Genomic DNA, 24755 nt, shown 5'->3' with positions numbered 1-24755 from the left:
TGCCTGAAAAGGTGGCTGGCCACTTAATTAGGCACATCTGTGACCGCTTTATTTGGTACACTTATGTGCCTAATTAAATGGCTGTCCCCTTTATTAGTTACACCTGTGGTCACTTTATTAGGTACACCGTGTGCGTAAAAACGGAGTCAGCCACTTAATTGGGTACACCTGTGCGTGGCCACTTTATTAGGCACACTTGTGTACCTGGCCACGTTTTAGGTACACCATTTTAGCCATTTTAGGTAGGGTGTATGTGCCATTTTATTGGGTACATACACCCTACCAAACTTTAACCTCAACCTACAGGAGACAAAGCAACGATCTCTGTGCGTAGCAACAATGCAACAGCAATTTCTCCAGAAACTGTACAGTCCAGTTTTTCCACTGTATTTGCTGGGCAGCTGTGAAATGTTTAACCTTCAAGTAACCCAGTGAGGTAGTTTATGACCCAGCTGATATTTCTAACAATAAAAGATGTTTTCTACTGTACCACAATTTTTTCAGTCCATTTCTGCTCTAACTTTTTATAGTTTTTAAAGGAATTGTCCCATTGGTATGGTGAGAATAATGGAAAGTTATGTAGGCATCAAGTTTTGTTTTTTTTAACATCATAAGCTTTATTTTAACACAATCGTTCCCTTGTAATTACCATGTTTTAATGTTTTTCTCTGAGCCATGGCTAACAGATGTAAGAGAAGACAGGAGGCAAATACAAATGCCTGACAATGAAAACGGCTCTACTGAGTCAGAGTAACCTCTTCATGCATAACAAAAAGTATATCAGTCTTATATCAGTTCTTATATAAAATATAAAAAGCTAATAAATCACCTCACTCTGTCATTTTAGTCACTACAATAAGTCAAAAAAGGCAAACAATAGCATCCTCTGGTTACATCCTCACATATTTATCATACCACAGAACATATGTGGCTCTTACTTTCCTTATTAGCACAGAATGTAATTTGATCTGTAGATTTGTCCATTATCAATGAACTTCTTAGGAAATCAGGCTTAGCTAAAAGAGCTTTTAAAAGAATATTTGAAGAATTTAACACCAATGTCCTCCTAAGCATGTATTAAATTATTTTAAGACGATCTAACAGTCTATCAACTTCACTTTAAAGCTCACTGTAAATCTTCTGCTCATATTAGGATCATTAAAAATAACATTTTAAAAACATTTTAGTGAGTTTAACCAGTTTTTGGCTCCACAATCACCACCACGTAGGCCAGTCAAGTTTCAGTGAACACATTGAAGCTCTTTAGGTAAAAATCTGTGCATAAACATTTTTATTATTCCCTGCAGATTCTCTGCGAGGCTTTTCCTGTTAGTCATAAATACCTCAGTATGAATAGATAGTTTCAAAGTCTTGCCGTGTCTTTCAGCCTGATATATCTCTGGAAAGTTTTGCATTTTTCTCGTGGCTGATCACTGTCTTCAGGGGCCATTAGCTTGTCATATCTCCATCTGTGGCCTCATGCTCTGTACAGCAGCCTTCGCATTCCTCAGTTGGCACCGGCTGATGAGCCGCTGGTGTATCTGCTCCTCCTTTTAGTTGCTAGTAAATCGCTGCCTACTGTAATTTTCATACAGAAAATGTGGCTGCAGAGAAGCTTCTCAATTCTGAAGCATCAAATTGTAATCTTGGCGAGTACGTCGACCTCACTGTCAATTTCTTGCTCACAAATGACTGATACGCAAATGTGCAAAGAACTTAAACATTACAAATGACAGATTTTAACTTTCATTTTATATTAATTCAAACATAATAGTGTATTTGGCCTATTTTCAGACACGCAAACACTTTGTTATATTAATTGATATCTTTTCCAAGTTCTTGTGTAGTGGACAAAACATGAATGAATGTAATCTGTATTAAATGTGATGTTGTTTTTAGGAGATGTGCTTGTTGATTTGTTGGTATTTATCATTTCCAGGCTCCTGAAAGAAAAGAAATACCTTCTATGTTATTCATGCCATAGCCACTGATATCACATTTCCTGTGTTTTTTCAGTTGTTAGTGGATATCAGGCTAGAATGATTATTACTGACTATAACAGCCCATGTTTGGAAATTTAATCCTCTTCCTCCTTTATATCAGATATTTTGGCATATAATTATAGGCGGGTACGGTTTGATTTGTACAACAAAATGAACATTATGTAACACAAGGAAGCATGACACAAAAAAAGAAAACCATGAGTCACTGGCCCTGACAGCGAGGCATCCGGTGGTAATGGTTTGGGTCCTTTGTGCCATGATGCCTGGTTTCTACAGATGTGATGCTGATGCCTGGTTATACCAGCCCACATTTCTGCAGGTTTAAGAACTGAGTATAACATTGAATTAAGTGGCAAAACGTCATGTTCATAAATCCATGTGATGAAAATTATAGTGGACAAAATCTGCAAATCATCTGTGAGTTTCTTGCCATAACCCCTCCCTTAGTTACTTACTTCAGTGGGTCCAAATCTGGGCCCAGCAATTTTGTGGTGCAGTACTTGTGCCAGCTTTTTGGCACCAGCGCAGGTCTTTTTTTTTTACTGGAAATGCAAACAGCTGGTTCTAGATTTGGCACTGGTACTGGATTGGTGGAAAAAAAAGGTTGCAGGAGGAAATTAAGGTTGAGCGCACATGAATACATACTTGTTCTGAAAGATCACTTTTAACTGTGTTCTCTTCCAGAACAACAATGCCTTCATCCGCATGAATCAATAGTGGCTTAAAAGTGTTGTGAATCATGTGATATGGCCTTTAAAGTCATGTTTAAAAGGTACTCACTGATGCTGTGGTCCAAACCAAAACAAAGGTACTTTATGTTGTTTTCTTCTTTACCCATCCTTATATGCTATTGCTGTATTTTTGCAGTATTTACAGCTTTAAAAGTTATTTTTAGACTTCTCTTCATTAAATAGCCTGGAATACTACTGGTCAGTTGTTTTTCCAACAAAACCACTGAAAACAAAAATTCTACTGAAATCCTGTGTAATAGCTTCATCCAGGATTCAGGACCTCTTTGTTTCTTAAATTAAGCCAGTGTTTGTATTGCAATCTAACACCACAACTCCACTTACTGCTGCCCCAAAATTAACTGGAGACTTCTTCTGCCCTGCTGAAAAAAAGCGAAGCAGTTTTAGCAGCATAGGTCGCCAAAATAGCATCATGAATAACTCCCAAGTGCCTTTTTTGTTTCATTATTAATTAAGTGATTTGTGTATTTTTAGTGTAATTGCTTACTTTCAGCACTTATTTATTAATGAATATAATTTATTTAAGTGGCTCAGCTGGATTACCTTTCCTCCTCATATTAAACAATATAAACTGATACATTTGTTTGTCTAACAGATGTTCACAATGATTAAAATCAAGTGGTGCTTCGGGCATAGAGTGGAGTCTGCACGGGTGGAGGCCAAGTTAGAATCTGGAAGAGATCATGGTCAAGTAGTTGCTAGTTTGATTTTGTGTGCTGACGCTGGTTACAAAGAATCAATATCGAATCAAGGAGGGTTGAGTTTCTAGATAAGCGTTCTCGGCCACTCTGGCTATTCATCATAAGTCTGTAGAAACCTGATAGGTCAGAAGAAATTATATTCGAGCAAGAGTGGGGCCTCCTTATCTCTCTATAGCAGGGGAATAGGAGACATGCCGATCAATACCAGGCTGTTGTGTAGTACTTGCAATTATCAACAGCTGATTCTGTCGTCCCCCAGCTGCATCTTTTAATACCACATAATTACAAGTTTGGGGACAATGTCTGGTGAAAGGGGATTACAGCTTTGCTGAAGTATGCTTCATTCTTCTCCCAGCTTTGAAATAGCTACAGTCTGTGGAAGGGTTTCAAACACATTTTATTATACACCTCATACTCTTGCATACTTTCTTTTTTAAAGGATTTTTTAATTTATCGATAACTGAGCTGGATTTAAGTTTAAACTCTGGTCTGTATTGGCTGCTATTATGTCAACCAACCGGTAAAACATATATACAAGCTACAAAAAAGGTGTATTCAGCCTAGTTTTATTTTCAAACTGAGCTCATCTGGGTTTATCTTATACACTTCCCTGATGCTCACTCGAGGGAGGATTTCTTCTCCGACACATTTTTCAGTCTATTATGGCGCCAAATTGTGGGAGGTCGTAACAAATGAAGCAAGGGCTCCAACACCTCCTGTGGTATCCTGGCAGTAGCCTATCGCAGGCGGCTGAAGGGCATCTAATGATGGACCGGAGGCGGAGGCAACAAGGAGAGCGCCGGTAGCTCGGATAAACCAGGGATCTCACTTCCGATAGTCACCAGTGCAAGATCGGATCTACGTACGACCTGAGTGAGATTTTTACGCACAAAGTTTGACTTTACGCACGTATCCAATCCTGCGAAATCTGATCTGTTAGGGAGTTACCTCTTCCGTCGCGTTGATTCTGGGCTTGAGGCAGTTTTAGGTGTTCAGCCTATTTTCTCTGAGGGTGCTCCTGCTAGTGTTACGCTTTTGCCGCGAGTGTGTGTGAGGGATTCAGCTGGGACATCGAGCCATCCACCTCCCGAGGAGTCAACTCAAAGTGGAATGTCTAAGCCAATCCAAGAGCTGAGAAAGGAAATAAAACAATCTTAGACTCAAACGGACTATCTAAAGATGCAGCATTTGACCACAGAGTTAAAACCAAGACCGTTCCAAAACGCTTAAGACTCTCAGGAGTTCAGATCGGACTAAACCATGTTGGCTGCTCGGAGATGTGCGTAAAATCAGCCGCACACCGGACAGGAAGTGAACTAATTATTATTAAACACCATCCCTCATTTCCATATCTACCGTGAGTTGGCTGGACGGCAGCCAATCACCCATCGAAAGGCAGCTAGAGTCGTAAAAGCATTATCCTTCCTCCATCATAATTACACTGACATGCGCAATCTGCACTCGGGCATCAACACCATCCTCCGATCTCTTATTTCACCGAACCCGCTCTCCACGAAGCGTCCCATTCGCTGCTTGTAGATGATTCGGCGAAAGGCAGCAGCGAGGCGCACAAACAGATCAACATGTCCCGGCGAAAGCAAGCCAAGCCGCAGCACCTCAAGTCAGATGAGGAGGCGATACAGACCGGACTGCTCTGCAATAATGGTAAGTGTCCGGGGAGCTTTGGACGACTTTTCAGGGGGGTTTTAGGCTGCTGCGTGAAGAAGAACTGTCGTCTTAGACGGTTTATTCAAAATGATTTATTCTGTTACAAAAAAAACTTTTTAGGCAATTTGTAAAATAAAATAGAATGCAAATTAATTTAAACAATTTTACTTACCATTTTCTGCGGAAACACACCTATTATTTTAGCATTATTTCTGTATCACACTGTTTAGCTTTCAAGTCTCATTAGGGAAACTTTTTAAAGATAAAATCCGAAAAAGTTCATGATTTGATCACAAGGAAGCTTTTTTCATTTAGTTTTAACTTTACTTTGACTCGTGCAGGTCGAGATTTAACAGCTGGAGAAGATGTTGACACAATATGGAGTAGCAACTGTAGACTGAAATCTTTTAACATTTTTCTTTATGAACCAAGTTCAATGTAATAGTTTATTTGCTTGGTGTTTAAATGTTGAAGAAACAGGACCTGCTGTGAAGGACTGCGCCGAAACAAAACCCCCACATGAAGCAAGAAACGCACGGAAATCTTATATTTTGTTTCACATTATGTTCATATTTTATTTTATTGTATTTTTTTAATTTGGGGGGCAAAGTCCTCCTGCCAACTATTAAACTTTTAATGATAAACATTCATATTATAAATCAAATAGAAATAGTCTTAAAAGAAGCTTCTTAATAAAGTAAGACGTTTAAGTAAGTCAAGACCCTTTTTTAAATATATATGTATATTGATTTAAAGTTTTTAATTATAACATTAGGGAAGTCCACGAATAAAATAATGACTAGGGATTATCAGCGCATTTCATATCATTTGTAAACAGAACAAAATCATTAAAACATATGACCATCCCATGTTAGAGTACACTATAACTCTTATCTTGTATATTTTCAGTGTCAGGATTTAATCTGGTGTGCTTGCAGGAAATCCCTATTCAACCTTTTAATCAACAAAGAAGCTGAGCATTAAATTGTATCAGCATTAATATTTTAAGTGTAAATCAACCTTTAAACTGCTGGAAGAGGCCAAAATGTTTACTGAAATTTAACAGAATTTTAAAATTAATCTTTGGCCTCTCAATTTGGTGCAGAATCAGCTGAAATACTTTTACATTCCACCAGGGACGTAAATATAAATTCATCCAAATAATGCTGATGTAATATCATTCATTTGACTTATTTTAATTATGTTAATGTTGATGGAGGGTTTTTTATTATTGTTTGCATAACCCTGAAAAGTAAAAGGCCTGTAAATGAAAAAATCAGCTTCACTGGTGGAATCGCAATTTTTATCATCATTGCCGTTTTTGTTGCGTATTTTTCATTGAATTATATGTGACTTTGTTTTTATGCGTGGCTGTGAAAAGGTGTCGAGTGTGGAAGAGGCCCTCCTGACTCGGGCCCTCCCACCGCCCTCCAGCCAAGCAGGGGGCTCCGCCACTATGAGCTGGGCTTTGATTGAGCCTGCTGACTTAACCTTTGGCAGCATCACCCTGAGAGGGGCAAGTGGTCCATGTCTGGATCACAATACAATTAGTACATCTGAACCATTGACCTCTGCGACCCAGAGGTCGCGCAGAGAGTCACAGAAGCATTAATGCTGGGCTGCGAATCTGTTTGCTTTTCAGCTGCAGCTTCATGATTTTTTTCCCCCTCTCTCCTCTCATCGCCAAACCACACAAGAAACCAACATAAATCTGTTTACTGTTCCTGACATTATGGATTGAGTGAGGGTGACATTTTTAAATAAATTCCCATCACGTGTTATTACATTTGGAAATATATTTAAAGGTTTAAATCAAATCCGATCTTTTCTTTGTTTTCATTGGAAGTAAATCTTACAGAGAGCAGACAAAATCCTGTGCTAAAACAGTGGAAGTGTTTTCACTCCTGTGTTTGCTGAATCGCCCTGGTGATCCTCAGACCACCCACTTTGTGAGGCAAGGACTCTGATTATTTACCCATGACAAGTTTGACTTTCAAATAGATTTTTCTACTCTGCTCTGGTTACACTCTTACTTCTTAAACTGAAAAAAAGTCTGTAAAAAATTCTTTTTATAAAATCTCTGACGTGCCACATTTGGAGCTACATGTCTATAATAGGTTAGTGAACTAATTTCCTCCTTAATGCAGACATTGTTCTGCGTGTTTGCGTGAGGATTTGTTCAGTGTGTTCGTATAATTGTAAATATAACAGACGTCTCCGGCTGCTTTTAGCTCCAGCACACTGGGAGTAATTCTTTTAGGTGGTGAAATGTGATAATTGGAGTTTATTGATTTAAGTCGGAAACACAAACACACATGCGTGTGCACACACACACGAATTATGTGCACATATGGGGCCACACAGACACACGTTCGTGTCAAATTTAGCACAAACACACATCTTTCAATCTAAAATTATTTAAAATTCACATTTAGTTTGCTTAAGGAAAAAACGCTGACAGTCCCTGTGAACGTGTCTTTAACGTGTGATGCTTACAAGAATGGAAGTTTGTAAAGATACTCAGTTAACAAAATCCAATTACAGTCGTTCCTAATCCCTGAAAATATCCATCCGTCTAAATAGTCAGTTTTTAAAAATTGTTATCCTTAAATTAGTGTAGCAATACCCGGATATATGTGCAATAATTCAGTAGTGATTTCCCCAAAACTTCCCATCTGGCATTACTGTCTGTTTCCTAATGGGGCAAAACCTGAACAGATGCAACAGTGATCATAAAGTGTGAAATCCTGTCATAAGGAATGTCACATATCAGCTACTGAAACGGGGCAAAATGAAATGAAGATTTCAAAATAAAGAATTGTGCTAAAATATGAGAAAATACATCAGGAAAAGTCTGGAAACGAGGACGACAAGGCACGCTCTTACGTCCTGTTCACGTCAGGGTATTTTTTAGTATTTTTATTTTTATATGTATTTTGTATTTTTGGTATTTAGATGCATGAAATACAAAAATAAAAAAGAGATATGTGTTGCTGATGCAGATTCACAGATGTGTTCCTGAAGAAATTTGAGAAGACAATTAAATTTATCAGACCCTGAGAGCGAACACGATGTTTTAATAACAATCAGGGTATAACATGTGTTTCAGGTTGTGTAGATTATTAAATGTTACAACAGTTTTTTTAAGTTTAGGTTAATTCACTTCACTTTTTCCAAATAGAAATTTTGACAAATATGTGTTTTCACACACTCTTTACTTTTACTTTAATTTTACTTTAAGTGTGAGTTGAAAACTTCTGTCAGACACTTAAAAGCAGTCTTTTAGAGTCACGTCTCATTAAAAATGAACACACACTCCACAGCTGTAAACTTTGAAGTAGCTGAGCATGGTCTTTGGTTAAATGCAGTTTTTTATATTAAAAATAAACCTTAAAATGCCCCATACCTTTCCTCCTGTGGTTCATAATTTCTTCTCACATACAAATGCACGTGTGTGCATAACGTTTACGGCACATATGCAGTTTAATCTAAATTTGTTTTAGATAATTCCTTGACAAACCGTCCCGTTTCAGCTTGACATGTTTGTTATCTTTGGACGCTGCAGGGTGTCTTGTGGATTTCAACGTTCAGTGGAGTTAAACAATGGTTGTCCGCACAACACGAGATTGGAAAGATGGACTCACCGCTGTGTGTGTGTGTGTGTGTGTGTGTGTGTGTGTGTGTGTGTGTGTGTGTGTGTGTGTGTGTGTGTGCGCACGAGTGAGAGGGGGAAGGGACCATAGGTGAAAGGTGATATAGAGAAAATTCGTCCCACCGACGAAACATCGGGACATTCAGTTATCAGTTTCCCATTCTACTCTTGTTTTTTTTCCTTCTCAGGGATTTTGGCTGGCATGGAGCGAGAGAAGGCCAATGAAGACAGTGAGGAAACACACATCTGTGATAAATGCTGTGCTCAGTTCTTCACTTGGACCGAACTGTTAGAGCACCACAAAGTCTGCACTGAGGATCCCTTGGTGCTGATAGTGAAGGACAGCGAGGGGATGCCTGCACCGGAGGAATCTCCTGTCGGGCCGTCTCCAGTTCCCAGCGTAGCGTCCAGTGACTCATCTGCTGCAGAGTCCACGGATGCCGGCTTTGAGCTGGGAGAAACACTGGTGAATGACAACGACAGTCTGGATAATTTGGAGGAAGGGAGGGAGCGGGATGAAGCTATGGAGCTTGAACATTGCCCACAGGACAAATACACTACAACGCCTAGCCCCCATCCCCCGGATTCAGCTGAGTCCACTCCTTCCCAGATGTCTGCAGCTGCCAGCTACAGCATGCCGAGCACCAACGTGACACTTGAGATCCTTCACAGCACCAGGGTGGCTGTTGCCCAGTTTTCCCAGGGGATCAATAGCAGCGGTCCAGGAGGGAAGGCAGCTTCAGCAGCTATCCCGGTGATCCTGGAACACCTGCTAGCTCTGCAGCAACAACAGGTCCACCAGCTGCAGCTTATAGAGCAGATCTGCAGCCAGGTAGCTGTCATGAACAGACAACCAACACAAGCAGCATTAAACCCAGTCTCCAGGTCCCTGTCTTTGGCTCCTAACCCTTTCCCCTCACAAGGCATCATCCCTCCTCCCGTCCTGCCACTGTCAGGAACGATTCCCTCCGCCATTAACGGACAGGCGGCTGTTTCTTTGTCTTCTGTGCTTGAAAAGTCGCAAACCCTGCCCTCACAAACTATATGTGGACAGCCCACATTTAAGGATGTCACATGTACCTCAGCCTCCTCAGAAAACACGACCCCATCTCTCTCCAGCTGCAGCAGCAGCAGCATCTCCACGTTGCTGCCTCCTTACACAGGCTCACACACCAGCAGTGTTAGCAGTACTCAGACACTGAGCTCCTCCAGCCCCATTTCGCTGGCACAGAGCAGTCTACTCAGCTCTTCTTCTAGCCTGCCATTTCTACCTCAGAGCCCCCCCAGCAGCGTCATTTTTCCCAATCCCCTGGCTAGCATTGCCGCCACAGCTAATGCACTTGACCCTCTCGCAGCCTTGATGAAGCACAGGAAAGCGAAACTGCCTAATGTGTCCTTGTTCGAAACGAAGCCCAGCCCAGAGGAGCCCTTCTTCAAGCATAAATGCAGGTTCTGTGCCAAAGTGTTTGGCAGCGACAGTGCTCTGCAGATCCACCTGCGCTCCCATACAGGAGAGCGGCCCTTCAAATGCAACATCTGCGGCAACCGATTTTCTACAAAGGGGAACTTAAAGGTGCACTTTCAACGGCACAAAGAGAAGTATCCTCATATTCAGATGAACCCCTTCCCAGTGCCAGAATATCTGGATAATGTGCCAACAAGTTCTGGGATTCCCTATGGAATGTCCATCCCTCCAGAAAAACCTGTCTCCTCCTGGCTGGATAGCAAGCCGGTTGTAGCAACTCTGCCAGCCACTCTGGGTCTTCCGCTTTCCTCCACTATTACTAGTATCGGCGGCTCAAATGACCCTGTAAGTGTAACACCATCTGTTAAATCTTCCTATGAGCCAGCTCCTGGTGAATGTGTATCTGTGTCACCTAACCACAGAGGCAGCGAGGCTCGTTTCTCTCCCGTTTTAGAAGCCTCCAGTGTGCTGAAAACAGAGGGGGTGCACCTGCCCCAGAGCTGCACCAGTAATCTGAGACCCAACCTTGCCTCTGAAACAACCAGCACCACCATCCCATCTGTGACCACCACACCTGAACCCATCGCCTCAGCATCTCCTGCCTCCAACTCTCCTTCTCTCTCATTAAACTCAGACGAAATAAGACTCCCATCGTGTGGCCTCCTGGATTCTATGCAAACATCTGAGACCTCAAAGCTTCAGCAGCTGGTGGAGAATATTGACAAAAAGATTACAGATCCCAACCAGTGTGTCCTCTGTCACCGTGTCCTCAGCTGTCAGAGCGCGCTCAAGATGCACTATCGCATCCACACAGGCGAAAGACCCTTTAAATGCAAAGTGTGCGGCAGGGCTTTCACCACCAAAGGAAACCTGAAGACTCACATTGGCGTTCACCGAGAAACTCTCCCAGTGCAGGTGCAACACTCGTGTCCCATTTGTCAGAAGAAGTTCACCAATGCTGTTGTTCTTCAGCAGCATATCCGCATGCACATGGTTGGTCAGATTTCAGAGTCAGCCGCGGTGGACGGGCTGCAGGAGGTGGACAGCAACGTGTCTTTCAATGAGAACAACTTTGACAGCCTGAGCAGCAATGGCAATGACCTCATTGATGATATTTCAATGGAAGAGGATAATGAGGATGGTGAAGAGGAAGTGGAAAATATGGAGGAAGGCGCATATACATCTAAACCCTTAATCTCTGATTGTAATTCTCCCCCCAAGTCTTTAGCCATTGTGTCAAGTATAGCAGCTCTGGAGAGACAAATGAGAATGATTGACTCTGCTGTAAGCCTAAACCAGTCATTTGGTACAAAACCCCTAATTAATGGTTTTAAAGACAGCAGCCAGCTCAATATTGAAGGCGCTTTATCAGAGAAAAGGGTGGAGAACTGTAGTGAAAACAGCCCACATGTGTCCGAGTCCTCCTGTTCGCCTTGTGTATCAGCGTCTCCCTTTCAAAGCAACTCAGAAAGCATGACGATCAAATCACCGGCAGTTGACAACAGCAGGCCAGAATCCCAGGAGCCTTTGGCAGCCTCAGTGAAGAGAGAGCAATTTGAGTCTCCTGCCTCTGCACCAGCAGCTGCCCAAGAGCCGAGAGGAACACAGCCCGGCAAACTATGTGTGAAAGAGGAGATGCCTTACAGTATGTCATTCCAGCTGAGCAGAGAGAGAGGTAAGCTAAAAATGCCATGTAAATGTTTATTATAATAACCTTAAAAAACAGTTTAGTTTTGTAAAGATAACTTTATACTGCAGGTATTCCAAGCCTGATTACCAGCACTTCATCGGGCTTGATAAAAACTGAGGTGAATGGTCACAGTCAACCGAGCACCCCGATGGAAGGGCACCATCCTCCGTTTAGCATCCACATCACCCCAGCGTATCCGTCAGTTGGTAGCCCAGGTATGACCTCCCTGCTAGGCCCTGCGCCTCCTCGGCGAACCCCAAAGCAGCACAACTGCAATGTCTGTGGGAAGAACTTCTCCTCAGCCAGCGCCCTGCAGATCCACGAGCGGACTCACACCGGAGAGAAACCGTTTATCTGCTCGATCTGTGGTAGAGCTTTCACCACAAAAGGCAATCTGAAGGTAGATAAAAACTGATGTTTTTTCTGGTGTGTTGTGTTGTGTTGTGTTAGGACCTTATCAAGGAAAACTGTTCCCTATTGCTATTAAGTTTTAAAAAGTGCACAGTAGGTGAACCAGGACTCATTTTACTGTGGTGAATATTGGATAAGACAAGACTTCCTGCAGGACGGGAATCCTTTAGACCAAGAACCTGGTTTCAGTTTTAGAGAAACAAAGCATTCAGAGGATCTCTTGTTCAAATGTGTCTAAAAGTAAAACAGTCCATATTGAAAAACAGAGACAGATGAACTAAACGAAAACAGAACATTTACCAAGCATACATATTCTTCTCTACATGGTATCTTTGCTTATAAGAATCCATTAACGCGAATTAGGAAGCATATCGATGGAAGCTTAAATCATGCACCTTTCAAAATAAAAGACTGCTTAGACTATACAGGTTTCTGTAGGATTAAAACTTTGTTCATCATTTAGTGCAACATCATACTAACACTGACAAAATCTCTGCTATTCACCACTTGGATCTTAAAAATCATAACTGATTATTACTTTTACTTCTTAAATGTTAAGAAGTATCAAAAGTAATTCCCATTAGAATTCCTTAGAACCCCAGATTGCACCTTCATAATGTTTGTTTTTGTCCAAAAACAAACAAATATTTTACAGTATTGAATAATCAGAAAGGTTTCTGATTAATTATTAATCAACAAATCGATTCTGGATCAAACGATAAAAACTTGCTGTTCAAACTTTTATTTTGTCAGAGCCTAAAAATGACGTTTAAATAAATGTATTTGAACCATCAGGGTGTGTTTGAAAAAAATCAAAAGATCTAACATGAATAAACTGTCAGCTGTCCTATAGGTGATATATAACTATGTTTGTATTTTGAAAAAGATTACCACATAACACTTTAAATGCCATTTTCAGGTTCATATGGGAACTCACATGTGGAACAATGCACCGGCAAGGAGAGGCCGGCGGCTTTCTGTGGACAACCCCATGGCTTTGCTGGGTGGAGAGGCAGTGAAGTTTGGAGAGATGTTTCAGAAGGACCTGGCAGCTCGAGCCATGAATGTAGACCCAGGATTCTGGAACCGTTACGCGACAGCTATCACCAACAGCTTGGCCATGAAGAACAACGAGATCTCGGTGATCCAGAACAGAGGCATCCCTCAGCTTCACCCCCTCTCGGCAGGCATGGACAGAGTGAGCACCGCAGGAGGTCCAATTACCAGTCTAACCAAGACAGGCATCGACCTGGGAAACAACAGACATTTTTCTCTGCTGATTGATGACAGTAAAGAAATTGGAATCAATTGAAAAAAAGACAAACGTTGTGAAATTATGCAAGTTATTATGGACATTAAAATATTTGTAAAACACCTTGTTTGTTCTTATGTATTATATATAGACTTGAAAAAGAACTTTTTATGACTCAACAGAGAATAGTAGGTTATTCACATTTTGCTATTTTACTTTGCAGTCATTTGTGAATGTGTTTTTCTACACAGTAAAGAAGTTGTTCAACTCATACTGTAATTGACAATTCCTTAGATGTATGGTTGCTCTGAAGAAGGGAACATATGTCCGATAATCAATAATGCAAAGAGTCTGCTTTCTCCTCTGGACACCTGCCCGCTGCTGCTACAGTGAGAGCAAAGCACAAAATATGCTCGTGAACATCCACATCTATGAACTGAAAAGATACGTTGTCAGTGTTATGGTGAGAAATTGTCTTTCTTAAACAACAGTCGGACCGAATAAAAATCAGAACACACCACCTGTATGTTCAGATCTATATGTGACACTCCTTAGTTATTACAGCACTTTTTTTTTTGCTTAGAAATCACAGCCAAGAATAAGCTTTTTCATTTACTTTTATCTCTTTCAGCAAGGATTTTTTTTTTTGGCAAACAATAAAATGGCCCTCATAAACTAACAGCTTTAACAAATTGATTCTTTAGCTTGACTATATTTTATCATTTTAGTAGAACTGCAAAGCTACGTCTGAAGTTTTCAATTAAATCTAAAAACAACCATCAGTAATAATAATAATAATAATAATAATAATTGTAGTATTTAAACAGGTCAATGAGTTGTGTTATCTGTAATTATTTAAATCAAAGAAAATAACAGAAAAGTAAGTCAGCAGTCAACACTAGATTTCATAAAGGGAGACCATGTCAGCCAGTTTCAAATCAAAACTTTAGGAACAAAATAAAGGCGTATATTTTGTTAAGTAGTTTCTATAAATTCGGATTAGAACAGCTGCTTCTCAAATAATTTCAAAATCATATGCAAAATGCAAAATATACCACCTATTAAAGGTATCGTATCATCCTCCAAAGTCTTATTTTAGCGTAAGCTATATTTATTATTTCACTACACTGATTAAATCCGCGTGCAACCTTCGGTTACATCTTGAAAGCGCAGTTTTCGCATTGCTACATTCAGAAAAAGCCCACTTTGTTTATTTTTATTTATTTATTTATTTTTTTTTGCACACACGCTGCGCAAAACAAGCGTTGCGTGAGATGAACCCCCCGCCCACCCAGTTTGTGCTCTCTAATCTTAAATTAGTGAAGCAATTTTTTCCTGGCTTGACATTCATCACTACGACATTTTTAAATGCCACGCGAATGCAGCACAAATCCCTACGCTTTTTGCGTGGCATCGCATAGGTACTGCCCAGCCAAGATGGCTGACAGCATCCCGTTAAATCCGGTGCGGAAGAACTCGAAGAGAATCCCGTATTACAACTCAGCCAGGCTTTCAAGGTATGGACGGGGTAGCTGAGCTGTTTTTTCTGTCTCGCACTAAAGCGACAGTCTTGTTGTCTGACACGTTTATGTGTTTTTGCTTTGCTTTTGCTTCCCGGGGCTCGGATCTGTGTACGGGGGTCGTGCTTGTTAGCTTGTTTTGCTAGTAGTGCTGTTGACAGCTCATTAGCGGTTTCTGCTTTGACAGCTGTTTGATTTTATCACACCGCCCCAGGTAAAGCTAGAAACCTGCGCAATATGTGCTTTTGCTTTTTTACAAGTTCCATAATTCAGCCTGTCAGTGTAGCATATGTTAGTGATAGTTATCTGCTGTGTTCCCTCGGGCTTTTCATTTAAAGTCACATGATAGCTGTGCTGGCGTACTACGTCACATGATATATGAAGATAGTTACTTTCTGTAGTCGTGATTCACCATCTTGCTCATCTTTCAGAATGGAGGAAGATGAGCTAACACAGTCCTCAGGGTGAGGAATGGACAGGAAGCGAAGTAGGCGCATAACAAGGTACTTGTAGTTCAAGAGCATCCACAGCAAATAGCTTTGGGTCATGTTAACGTATAGGCAAGTGGCTAATTAAAGGTGGAAGGTAAAACCTCGACCCCTGCAGGGTTAGAATTTGGTGGCCAAGTTAAGATTTAAGTAGAAAATGTCCTAGTATGTTTCACGTCCACTTGTCTCCTTTGGTCACGGCAAAAATAATAAAAATTTTCTCTTCTTCCTGTGGTGAAAAACATCTAGTGATCTTCTTTAGGATGACAATGCCTCCACCCATAGGGCACAAGGATTGGCTGGTTAGTTTAATGAGTATTAGAATGTTATAGTTTCAATAACACAAGATTACAACCTAGTTGAATTCCTATGGTAGATTTTTGAGTGCTGTACACCACTGTAATCAAGTAATCAAAACAGGGACTTGTATAAAAATCTAAAGCTAAACTAAAGGTTTTCTAGTAGTACATGATGGTTTAGCAGTTTAAGATGCCTTATGGGCTGAGAAACAGAGAGGTACTGCTTGCTAATACAAGACAGGTATGCCGTAGTGAAAAGACTGCTTTATCTTTATCTTATTTCTTTTTTTTTTTTTTTTTTTTTACACTAATAGGGACCACGTTTTACAAAAAACATCAAGTTGTGGTGGAAAGGATTAAAACTTAAGTGAAACCATAAATGGGTCAGTAAAGTGTTTACTGAGGGTACAGGTTAAGGGTACAGGTCAATTTATCATTCATCAAACAAAGTAAACAGAATTTTCCAGCCTTCTTTTTCAGTGAGCTTCAGTCATTGATGACAGACTGCCTAAATCAAAGTCTGAAACTTGTTGCTCCGAGGTGTCAACAGCAGCACTAACATTACAATGCAATAACAGTGACAAAACATTATATGTAGCAACACAGTTTAAATCAACTGTAAGCAAAAAAAAAAAGTGGCCTAGGTAGTGTTTTTAATGGGAATTTTAAGTCAAACTATAACATAAATGCTTTATCCTTTAGTTCAACAATAACTAAATCAAATAAACCATGCAACATCTCAGGAGCCTCCACAGTATTGAAATTAAAATATATTTTATACTTGGGGATGTTGTGTCTTGGGTCAGACTTATCAGCCAGTTGCTTAAAACCCTACTTTTCCACTAGCTCTTCCTGTCATATGAAGTGCAACTAGTGAGTGCTCCAGTGAGTCATTTGTTTACTTTTGGGTCACTCCTCACCAGCTGCTATTATCTCGTCTTTCATAGCCTGGTTTTACTGGATGGTGTGTTTTTTGCTTCAAGTGGAGAAACGAGTTTGTTTCCACCTTTAGCAGAGACAGTTTTCTTGCTTATTCTGCAAAGCATTGTGCTTTTTTTTTTTTTTTTTTTTTTTTTTTTTTTTTTTTTTTTTTTGGAGGCTGTTGAAGTAGTTCGTTTCTAAAATGTCGTCAGAGGCTGATATGTGGCTCTTGCTGTCAGAGATGTCTGGGCTACACTTGTTGTTGTTCGCACTAAGCTCTATCCTTGATATCACATTAATGACACATTTTTATAATGTAAAAATATGTACCCCATATTATTGTGGAAGGTGGCACAACCTTAGAAGGATTGTATTGTCCCATGTGCACACATAAATCACAGACCTCAGCAACTGTAAAAGGTGTTTTGTAGTGGGTGGTAGTAATGTGCAATTCAACTGCAGTATATTAAAAGGCAAAAGTATTCAGTTTTATATACAAGGAGTGCAGAATTATTAGGCAAATGAGTATTTTGTCTACATCATCCTCTTCACGCATGTTGTCTTACTCCAAGCTGTATAGGCTTGAAAGCCTACTACCAATTAAGCATGTTAGGGGATGTGCATTTTCATTCAAAATAGTCAACAGGGTCGCAAGAAGCGTGTGGGAAAAACCAAGGCGCAAAATAACTGCCCATGAACTGAGAAAAGTCAAGCGTGCAGCTGCCAAGATGCCACTTGCCACCAGTTTGGCCATATTTCAGAGCTGCAACATCACTGGAGTGCCCAAAAGCACAAGGTGTGCAATACTCAGAGACATGGCCAAGGTAAGAAAGGCTGAAAGACGACCACCACTGAACAAGACACACAAGCTGAAACGTCAAGACTGGGCCAAGAAATATCTCAAGGCTGGTTTTTCTAAGGTTTTATGGACTGATGAAATGAGAGTGAGTCTTGATGGGCCAGATGGATGGGCCCGTGGCTGGATTGGTAAAGGGCAGAGAGCTCCAGTCCGACTCAGACGCCAGCAAGGTGGAGGTGGAGTACTGGTTTGGGCTGGTATCATCAAAGATGAGCTTGTGGGGCCTTTTCGGGTTGAGGATGGAGTCAAGCTCAACTCCCAGTCCTACTGCCAGTTTCTGGAAGACACCTTCTTCAAGCAGTGGTACAGGAAGAAGTCTGCATCCTTCAAGAAAAACATGATTTTCATGCAGGACAATGCTCCATCACACGCGTCCAAGTACTCCACAGCGTGGCTGGCAAGAAAGGGTATAAAAGAAGAAAAACTAATGACATGGCCTCCTTGTTCACATGATCTGAACCCCATTGAGAACCTGTGGTCCATCATCAAATGTGAGATTTACAAGGAGGGAAAACAGTACACCTCTCTGAACAGTGTCTGGGAGGCTGTGGTTGCTGCTGCACGCAATGTTGATGGTGAACAGATCAAAACACTGACAGAATCCATGGATGGCAGGCTTTTGAGTGTCCTTGCAAAGAAAGGTGGCTATATTGGTCGCTGATTTGTTTTTGAATGTCAGAAATGTATATTTGTGAATGTGGAGATGTTATATTGGTTTCACTGGTAAAAATAAATAATTGAAATGGGTATATATTTGTTTTTTGTTGAGTTGCCTAATAATTATGCACAGTAACAGTCACCTGCACACACAGATATCCCCCTAAAATAGCTAAAACTAAAAACTACTTCCAAAAACATTCAGCTTTGATATTAATGAGTTTTTTGGGTTCATTGAGAACATGGTTGTTGTTCAATAATAAAATTATTCCTCAAAAATACAACTTGCCTAATAATTCTGCACTCCCTGTAGTTGCAGTTCACAACAGTAATCTCCTCAAGGCATTTACATTCAAGGGTAAAAAACCATATGATATTACAAATAAAACCCCACCAATCAGATCCCTTATGGTTAACACTTGGCGACAGTAGGAAGGTAGAACTCCTTTTTAATAGGAACAGATATCCAGCAGAACCAGCAAGGGGCATCTATCTGCTGTGACTGACTCGAAGGGTGAGGGGATGGTACCTCACTGAAAGAAAAATGGTAGAGTTGTATCTAGCTTGCTTATTATGCCGATAAAATGGCTTGTATTCTGCCAGTGTAGCTCTGGCAGTTCATGTTAGACTGAGTCTATTTCTCTAAATTTGTCAGCACCAAGTCTAAAATAAAGAGCTTAGTTTCACTTGAAGTGCATCGAAGCAGAAACACCAGTGCACACCAGTGTAAAAACGCAAACGGCTATGTTGCCACGAGGGCAGGGATTCAGGACAGGACAATAAATCCCACTTTGTTTCTAAGAACTGTAAGTTGTGTCTAATTTTACTATATCTCCTACTATGGCTAAAAGTACATTTAAACTTGGACTTCCTGGGAAAATCCTCTGCCACGCTGAACTCGTTTCTCATGATAGTGATGAAATTAATGTGGCAGTTTATTGATCCCTGTAGAGCAGTGCTTCCCAAACTTTTTCCAGCCACGTACCCCTTGAGACATGTCACCCTCAGCCGCATACCCCCTACTACGAACGACTCTTAATTAGTGTCTATAAATACATTGCAATATCGCATGCATAAAGATAAATACTGCACAGTCGATTATTTCTCACCACCAAATGAATTTATCAATATTTTTTAGTAATGACAGAGTTTTAATAACAAACTTTACTACTTAATACTAGCAGTGTATCAAAGGATTTATTAGAATTCACTTTTTTGTCGGGAGCATAAAGGCCATGAACTTTCATTAAACAGAACTTTATTTAATGTGATGGATGTGCTTGAGCAGAGGCACACAGCTCTTCAATGTTTGGCTCAATTTGGGAAAGGCTGAGTCTTAAATCGTTTTCCACACAAAGTCTTGCTCTGTATTTTGTTTTCATGTTTGTTAAAGCAGAAAATCCCTTTTCGCATAAGTATGTGGTGGCGAAAGGCATCAGTCTTGACAGCGCGCTTAGCCAGCGCGGGCTGTTCAGTGCGCAGCCCTATCCAGAAATCCGCCAGGTTCTTTTGAGCGTGTTCAACTTTTAGAGATCCATCTGTGGCGATTTCAATTAGGCTCTCCTGGTCAGACGGTGATAACGAAGTAGGCACGGCGGTGAACGGGTGACGTATCCAATCATTTGAGCCGTCCGTCTCTGGGAAGTATCGGCGTAACTGCAACGCCAGCTCCTCAAGGTGCACGTTACATTCGCGCTTTACACTTTTAGATAGTGTGAGATCATTAGAGCACAGAAAATCATGCAGCACAGGAAAGACTTCAGTGTTGTTTGTATCCAAGCAGTTCTTCCAAAGGTTTAACTTCTTTATCATGGCCTCAACTTTATCTTGAACATTGAATATAGTTGCAGAAACGCCTTGTAATCCAAGATTGAGCTCGTTCAGACGAGAAAATATATCACACAGATAAGCCAGGCAGGTAAGGTACTCTTCATCATGCAAATGTTCAGACAGCTCAAAGGGATGGTTACTGAAGAAAACTTTAAGTTCATCCCTCAACTCAAAGAAACGGGTCAGCACTTTCCCTCTAGATAGCCAGCGAACCTCTGTGTGGAGTAATAATGTCTCATGCTCGCTGCCCATCTCATTGCACAACGCAGCAAATAAGCGGGAGTTCAGCGGCCTGGCTTTCACAAAGTTAACCATTTTTACACTCGTGTCCAAAACATGTTTCAAACGGACAGGTATTCCCTTTGCAGCAAGAGCCTCTCGGTGGATGCTGCAGTGTACCCAGGAGGCATCTGGCGCGACTGCTTGCACACGCGAAACCACACCTCCGTGTCTCCCAGTCATGGCCCGTGCGCCATCAGTACAGATGCCAACACATCTGTCCCACACGAGTCCATGTGTGTTCATGAATGTGTCCAGCTTTTGAAAAATATCTGCGGCAGTTGTCCTTTGTTCCAGCGGTTTACAGAACAGCATGTCCTCCTTGATGGTTCCTTCATGAATGTAGCGCACATATACGAGAAGATGCGCCAGGCCAGCCACATCCGTGGACTCATCTAGCTGTATTGCATAACATTCACTGTGGCGTATGCGCAGAAGTAGCTGCTGTAAAACATTTTCTGACATTGCATTGATGCGCCGTAAGACAGTATTGTTTGATGATGGAATGGACTGTATCGTCTTTTTTGCCTTTTCCCCCAACATTGTCCCTACCATATCTAAAGCAGCAGGGAGAATGAGGTCCTCCACAATAGTGTGGGGTTTGTTGTTTTTAGCCACTCTGTAACTGACCATGTAAGATGCTTGTAGTCTGTTTTTATTCATAAGATCTGGCACCTGAATGCAGGTTTTACTTGTTGAAAGTGATTTTAGCTGTCGCTCAAAATATTCCCTTGGTTTATTTTTCAAATGGGGATGATTTGTCTCTAAATGTCTGCGCAAAAGTGAAGGTTTCATTGAGTTCTGAGACAATACTTTTGCACAAATAACACACTGTGGCCGGGGAAATCCACCAATATTTATACACGTAAACCCCAGCGAAATATAATTGTCATCATATTTGCGCTTCTTTGATGAGGTTGTGTTACAGTCCGTGCTGTCATGCTTTCTCCCACTTTGACGCTCCGCATCAGACACTTCATCACTTTCCACATGGCTGGCTCCAGCTATGCTAGCCACTTGGCTAGTAACCACAGATACATCCCTGCTAGCACTGCTAGCATCCAAATCTGACGAACACATTGTTGTTGAACAATCACCTGTGCGGTCACTGGAAAATGCATCTTCAGATATGAGCTTATTGGTTGTTGTGGCCGGTGTCTCTGTGGTAGGGCCTTTTTTTCTTGTTAACCACTTGTCCATTTTCGCGCTGCACTGAATGCTTGGAGGCAACTTCAACTGTTAGGTGTCAGTCATTTGGGCAAATCACGCCCATGTATTTTGTCAGAGCTATTTTTTTGCTGAACACCAGAGGGTGGTCAGGGCTCTAGACTAACTTTTTGCCATGGGCGTACCGGTACGCCTAACTTTTTAAAGTTAGGCGTACCGGCACAAAAGTTAGGCGCACACAAATTTTCTAATAATTGATATAATATAAAGTGTTTTTCTGGATACACTGTGCTTTTTCAGCATTCAAAGATTGATGACACCGTGTCAGAGCACTGGCTATGAATTTCAGAAGGATCAGGCCTTAACAGAAAAGTTAGCAATAGTTATTTTCCTATTACAGCTACATCCACGTCTGTCGTGCCTAGGCTGCTCACTAGGGCTGGGTATCATCACTGATTTCTACAATCCATTCGATTCCGGTTTTCAAAGTCCCGATTCGATTCAACTTTGCCTCAGTCAGAAATATTATAACTCTGATCATTTATCAGCACTGACTTCATCAGAATTGTGAACATCACAGCAGATGCCTTTGTGTGAAAGTAACTGAGAATAAAACAGAAAAACATGAAGGAGATTTTCCTGGTCTGGCTTTTTATAGCAGATAACCTTAAAAATATTCTACAATGTTCTGCATATAAAGTTTAAATTTCTTCAGTATTGAACAACAGAAAAAATAGGCTTTCTTGTCCGAGGTCATTTAAGTGAAAAAGAAAAGAAAAAGACAGCAGCCACAGCGCTGTAAACAACAGTAGACTGGTGGGTAATAAGCCAATGAATAATACAGAAAACAGAGATTGGAGACGGAAACTGTTCTTGAAGTACAGAGAGAGAGAGAGAGAGAGCTAGCTGTGCATGAAGTGTGATTTTAATAGTCGTGGAAGCAAAACAGCAAAATTCATGACGACATTGATCAGATGTGAAGCGCAGTTTGCTGCTTCTTTTGCTACTGGCTCGGTGGATTTTGGCTGGAGAGACAAAACCTGCAGCTCAGAATCAGCGCAAAAAGACGTAAACACAGCGCGGACCGGACGCATCAGGATTGCTGAGCTCCGACAGCGTGTCCGTCTACGGGCCGTCGGGTGAGAAAGCCGAGAAAGACGAAGCGTCGGTCCTCTGTGTTTACGTCTTTGTGTGGAGTCCGTGTACCTGCTCTCATCTGCTGTTTGGTTGTTGTTGAAATGGTTTTGTGAGCTTTAATCTGAGAATCTGGCGTTTCTGGCAAAACACAGTTATGTTTAAAAGTCGATTCAGGATTTAATGAATTGATATCGCTTTATTCAAGCTACTCACCTCCCACTTCCACCTGCACTTTCAACTGGACCACGGCCAATCAGAGAGGTCCCGCCCCTGACTATCTCTGATTGGTTTAGTCCATGATAGGGGCATAATGTGTCTGTTGTTGACCACAGGGAAGGTTGCAGATTTTATTTTATTTTATTTTTTTGCTACCCGAACAGTTGGTCGCACAGGTGCAACCAAATTATTTTTTTTTAGTCGCACCACTGAAAAATTTGGTTGCATTTGCGACCAAATTGGTCGCACTCTAGAGCCCTGGTGGTATATAGTCATGTATTTGACAGGCAAAAAAAAACTGCATTAGCGCAAATTTCGGCTTTTAAAACTTTTGATCCCCACTCCAACCCCAACCCACGCGTAACCCCTACAGCCACTTGCGTACCCCCGAGGGTACGCGTACGGTAGTTTGGGAACTACTGCTGTAGAGGAATGATGAGAGCTGATTTTCTCAAACTGTTCCAAAGCATTTGTCCTGAAGCTGATGGAGAATGCTTTCCCACTGACACTCTGAGCAACTGTTGGCAACACCGTCAACGCTGCACCGGAGAGGCAGAAAACATTTTTACAAAGCAGCCCACGTTTCCCACAGGCTTGAGTTATTATGTAATCAGATGTGGGTGTTCCATCGCAAGAAACACTGGCTAATAATCCACTTTTTTTTTTTTTAGCAAGTTCGAATGGTGTGTAAACATATCGCACATTTTGGTAACAGTGAAACATTTCCCAGATCATATGACTCAAAGCTTTGAGCACAATATTTACAGCTTAACACTACTACCTTTATGTTTATAGATCTGTCTAAAACAGTCTTTTTTTTCTTATCCTCTTTAACAGTTCATCTCCCTGCATATTGTCATTCAATCAGTGTTTGTTTAGTTATAACTTGAGAAATCTGTGTACCTGTATCGACTGTTCTGCTCATCAGGTTCAGACTTGGCATAGCTGGGTCTTTGGCTATGAAGGGAAGGATTTGGGGTATGTGACCAATGCAAGTGTCCTTGGATGCAGTGCTCTAAAAAAACCAAAAAAAACCACTGCTTACTCTGAAGGTGGTGATGCTATGCACAGGATGTGTGCTGATTGATTGAAAGATTTGCTTGAACAAACAATGGATTGACAGCAGAGTTCACCATGAAGGGGAAAAAGTGTGAAAAGAATCAAAGGTCAAAAATAAAGAAGTACAAATGGTGTTTGGAGTGAACTGTTCTGGTGGTTTTGAACATTTGGTTTCTTTGTATGTTTTCACTTCTGTAATCAAAAGAAACACCCAAAACAAACAAAAAGTAGCCAGTAGTAGTTGTATTTTTGACATAACCATTGATGACAACACACTGATGCAACATGCGGATACTAGTCTGCAAAGCTCTGTGTAGGATCAATACACAACCTTTACAAGACACTGAAGTGCAGTGCTGAGTGTGTGAAGTCATTTGAATGAACAGGTCTTACTTTTGTTTCTCACTAGAAGTTGTTCTTGAATGTCAGTATTTCCCCTACAGTGACAGCAGCCATGTGTTTGACTGTGCTTGTGAAGATATTGAATGAAAATCTTGCATTCCCAAGTCTCAGAACCTTAATTTTGGACATGACAACTAAATGCCAAAATCCTGACTTAAATCTTAAATTTTAACCCTAAAAAAAACTCTTTTCTTAGGTTTGTTCTTTCTGATAGTAATAAACTCAAACGGGTTCTTGCAAATACAGCTGAACATAAATGTATTTAGTTTAGTGCCTCATGCTATAAAAAGGCTCCTGAGATCATGCTGCAAATCCAGGACATTTGTTGGT

General features: G+C 41.0%; 2 protein-coding genes across 6 annotated transcripts in view; both read left to right on the top strand.

Annotated features, from left to right (window-relative positions):
• The first annotated feature begins 4228 nt into the window (after positions 1–4228).
• On the top strand, positions 4229–14108 carry sall3b (spalt-like transcription factor 3b). Its single transcript, XM_085446287.1, has 4 exons — positions 4229–5118; positions 8962–11913; positions 11997–12328; positions 13259–14108. Exons 1-4 carry the CDS (start codon positions 5037–5039, stop codon positions 13649–13651), a joined length of 3759 nt encoding a protein of 1252 aa, XP_085302413.1. The 5' UTR covers positions 4229–5036; the 3' UTR covers positions 13652–14108.
• A 911-nt stretch (positions 14109–15019) lies between these two features.
• Positions 15020–24755, top strand: part of atp9b (ATPase phospholipid transporting 9B) — a 47741-nt gene continuing 38005 nt past the window's right edge. For 4 of the 5 annotated variants that reach the window (XM_085445452.1, XM_085445450.1, XM_085445451.1 and 1 more), the window contains exon 1: positions 15020–15108. In XM_085445452.1, coding sequence (XP_085301578.1) covers positions 15029–15108 — 80 coding nt within the window. In that variant the 5' untranslated portion in view covers positions 15020–15028. Of the gene's footprint in view, positions 15109–15542; positions 15615–24755 lie in introns of all 5 variants that reach the window. The other variant, XM_085445453.1, reaches the window with a different exon arrangement.

Source organism: Copadichromis virginalis, linkage group LG22 (genome assembly GCF_057382275.1).
Source record: "Copadichromis virginalis isolate Kocher_CV1m ecotype Utaka linkage group LG22, C_Virginalis_male_GT1.1, whole genome shotgun sequence".
NCBI lineage: Eukaryota > Metazoa > Chordata > Actinopteri > Cichliformes > Cichlidae > Copadichromis > Copadichromis virginalis.
Note: the sequence above shows the minus strand (reverse complement) of the source record. Positions and strands in the feature narration are given on the sequence as shown.

Coding starts and splice junctions, on each gene's coding strand:
- sall3b (XM_085446287.1), top strand. CDS start 5,037: ATGTCCCGGCGAAAGCAAGCCAAGCCGCAGCACCTCAAGTCAGATGAG. Junction 5,119..8,961: donor CGGACTGCTCTGCAATAATG/GTAAGTGTCCGG, acceptor TTTCCTTCTCAG/GGATTTTGGCTGGCATGGAG. Junction 11,914..11,996: donor CCAGCTGAGCAGAGAGAGAG/GTAAGCTAAAAA, acceptor TTTATACTGCAG/GTATTCCAAGCCTGATTACC.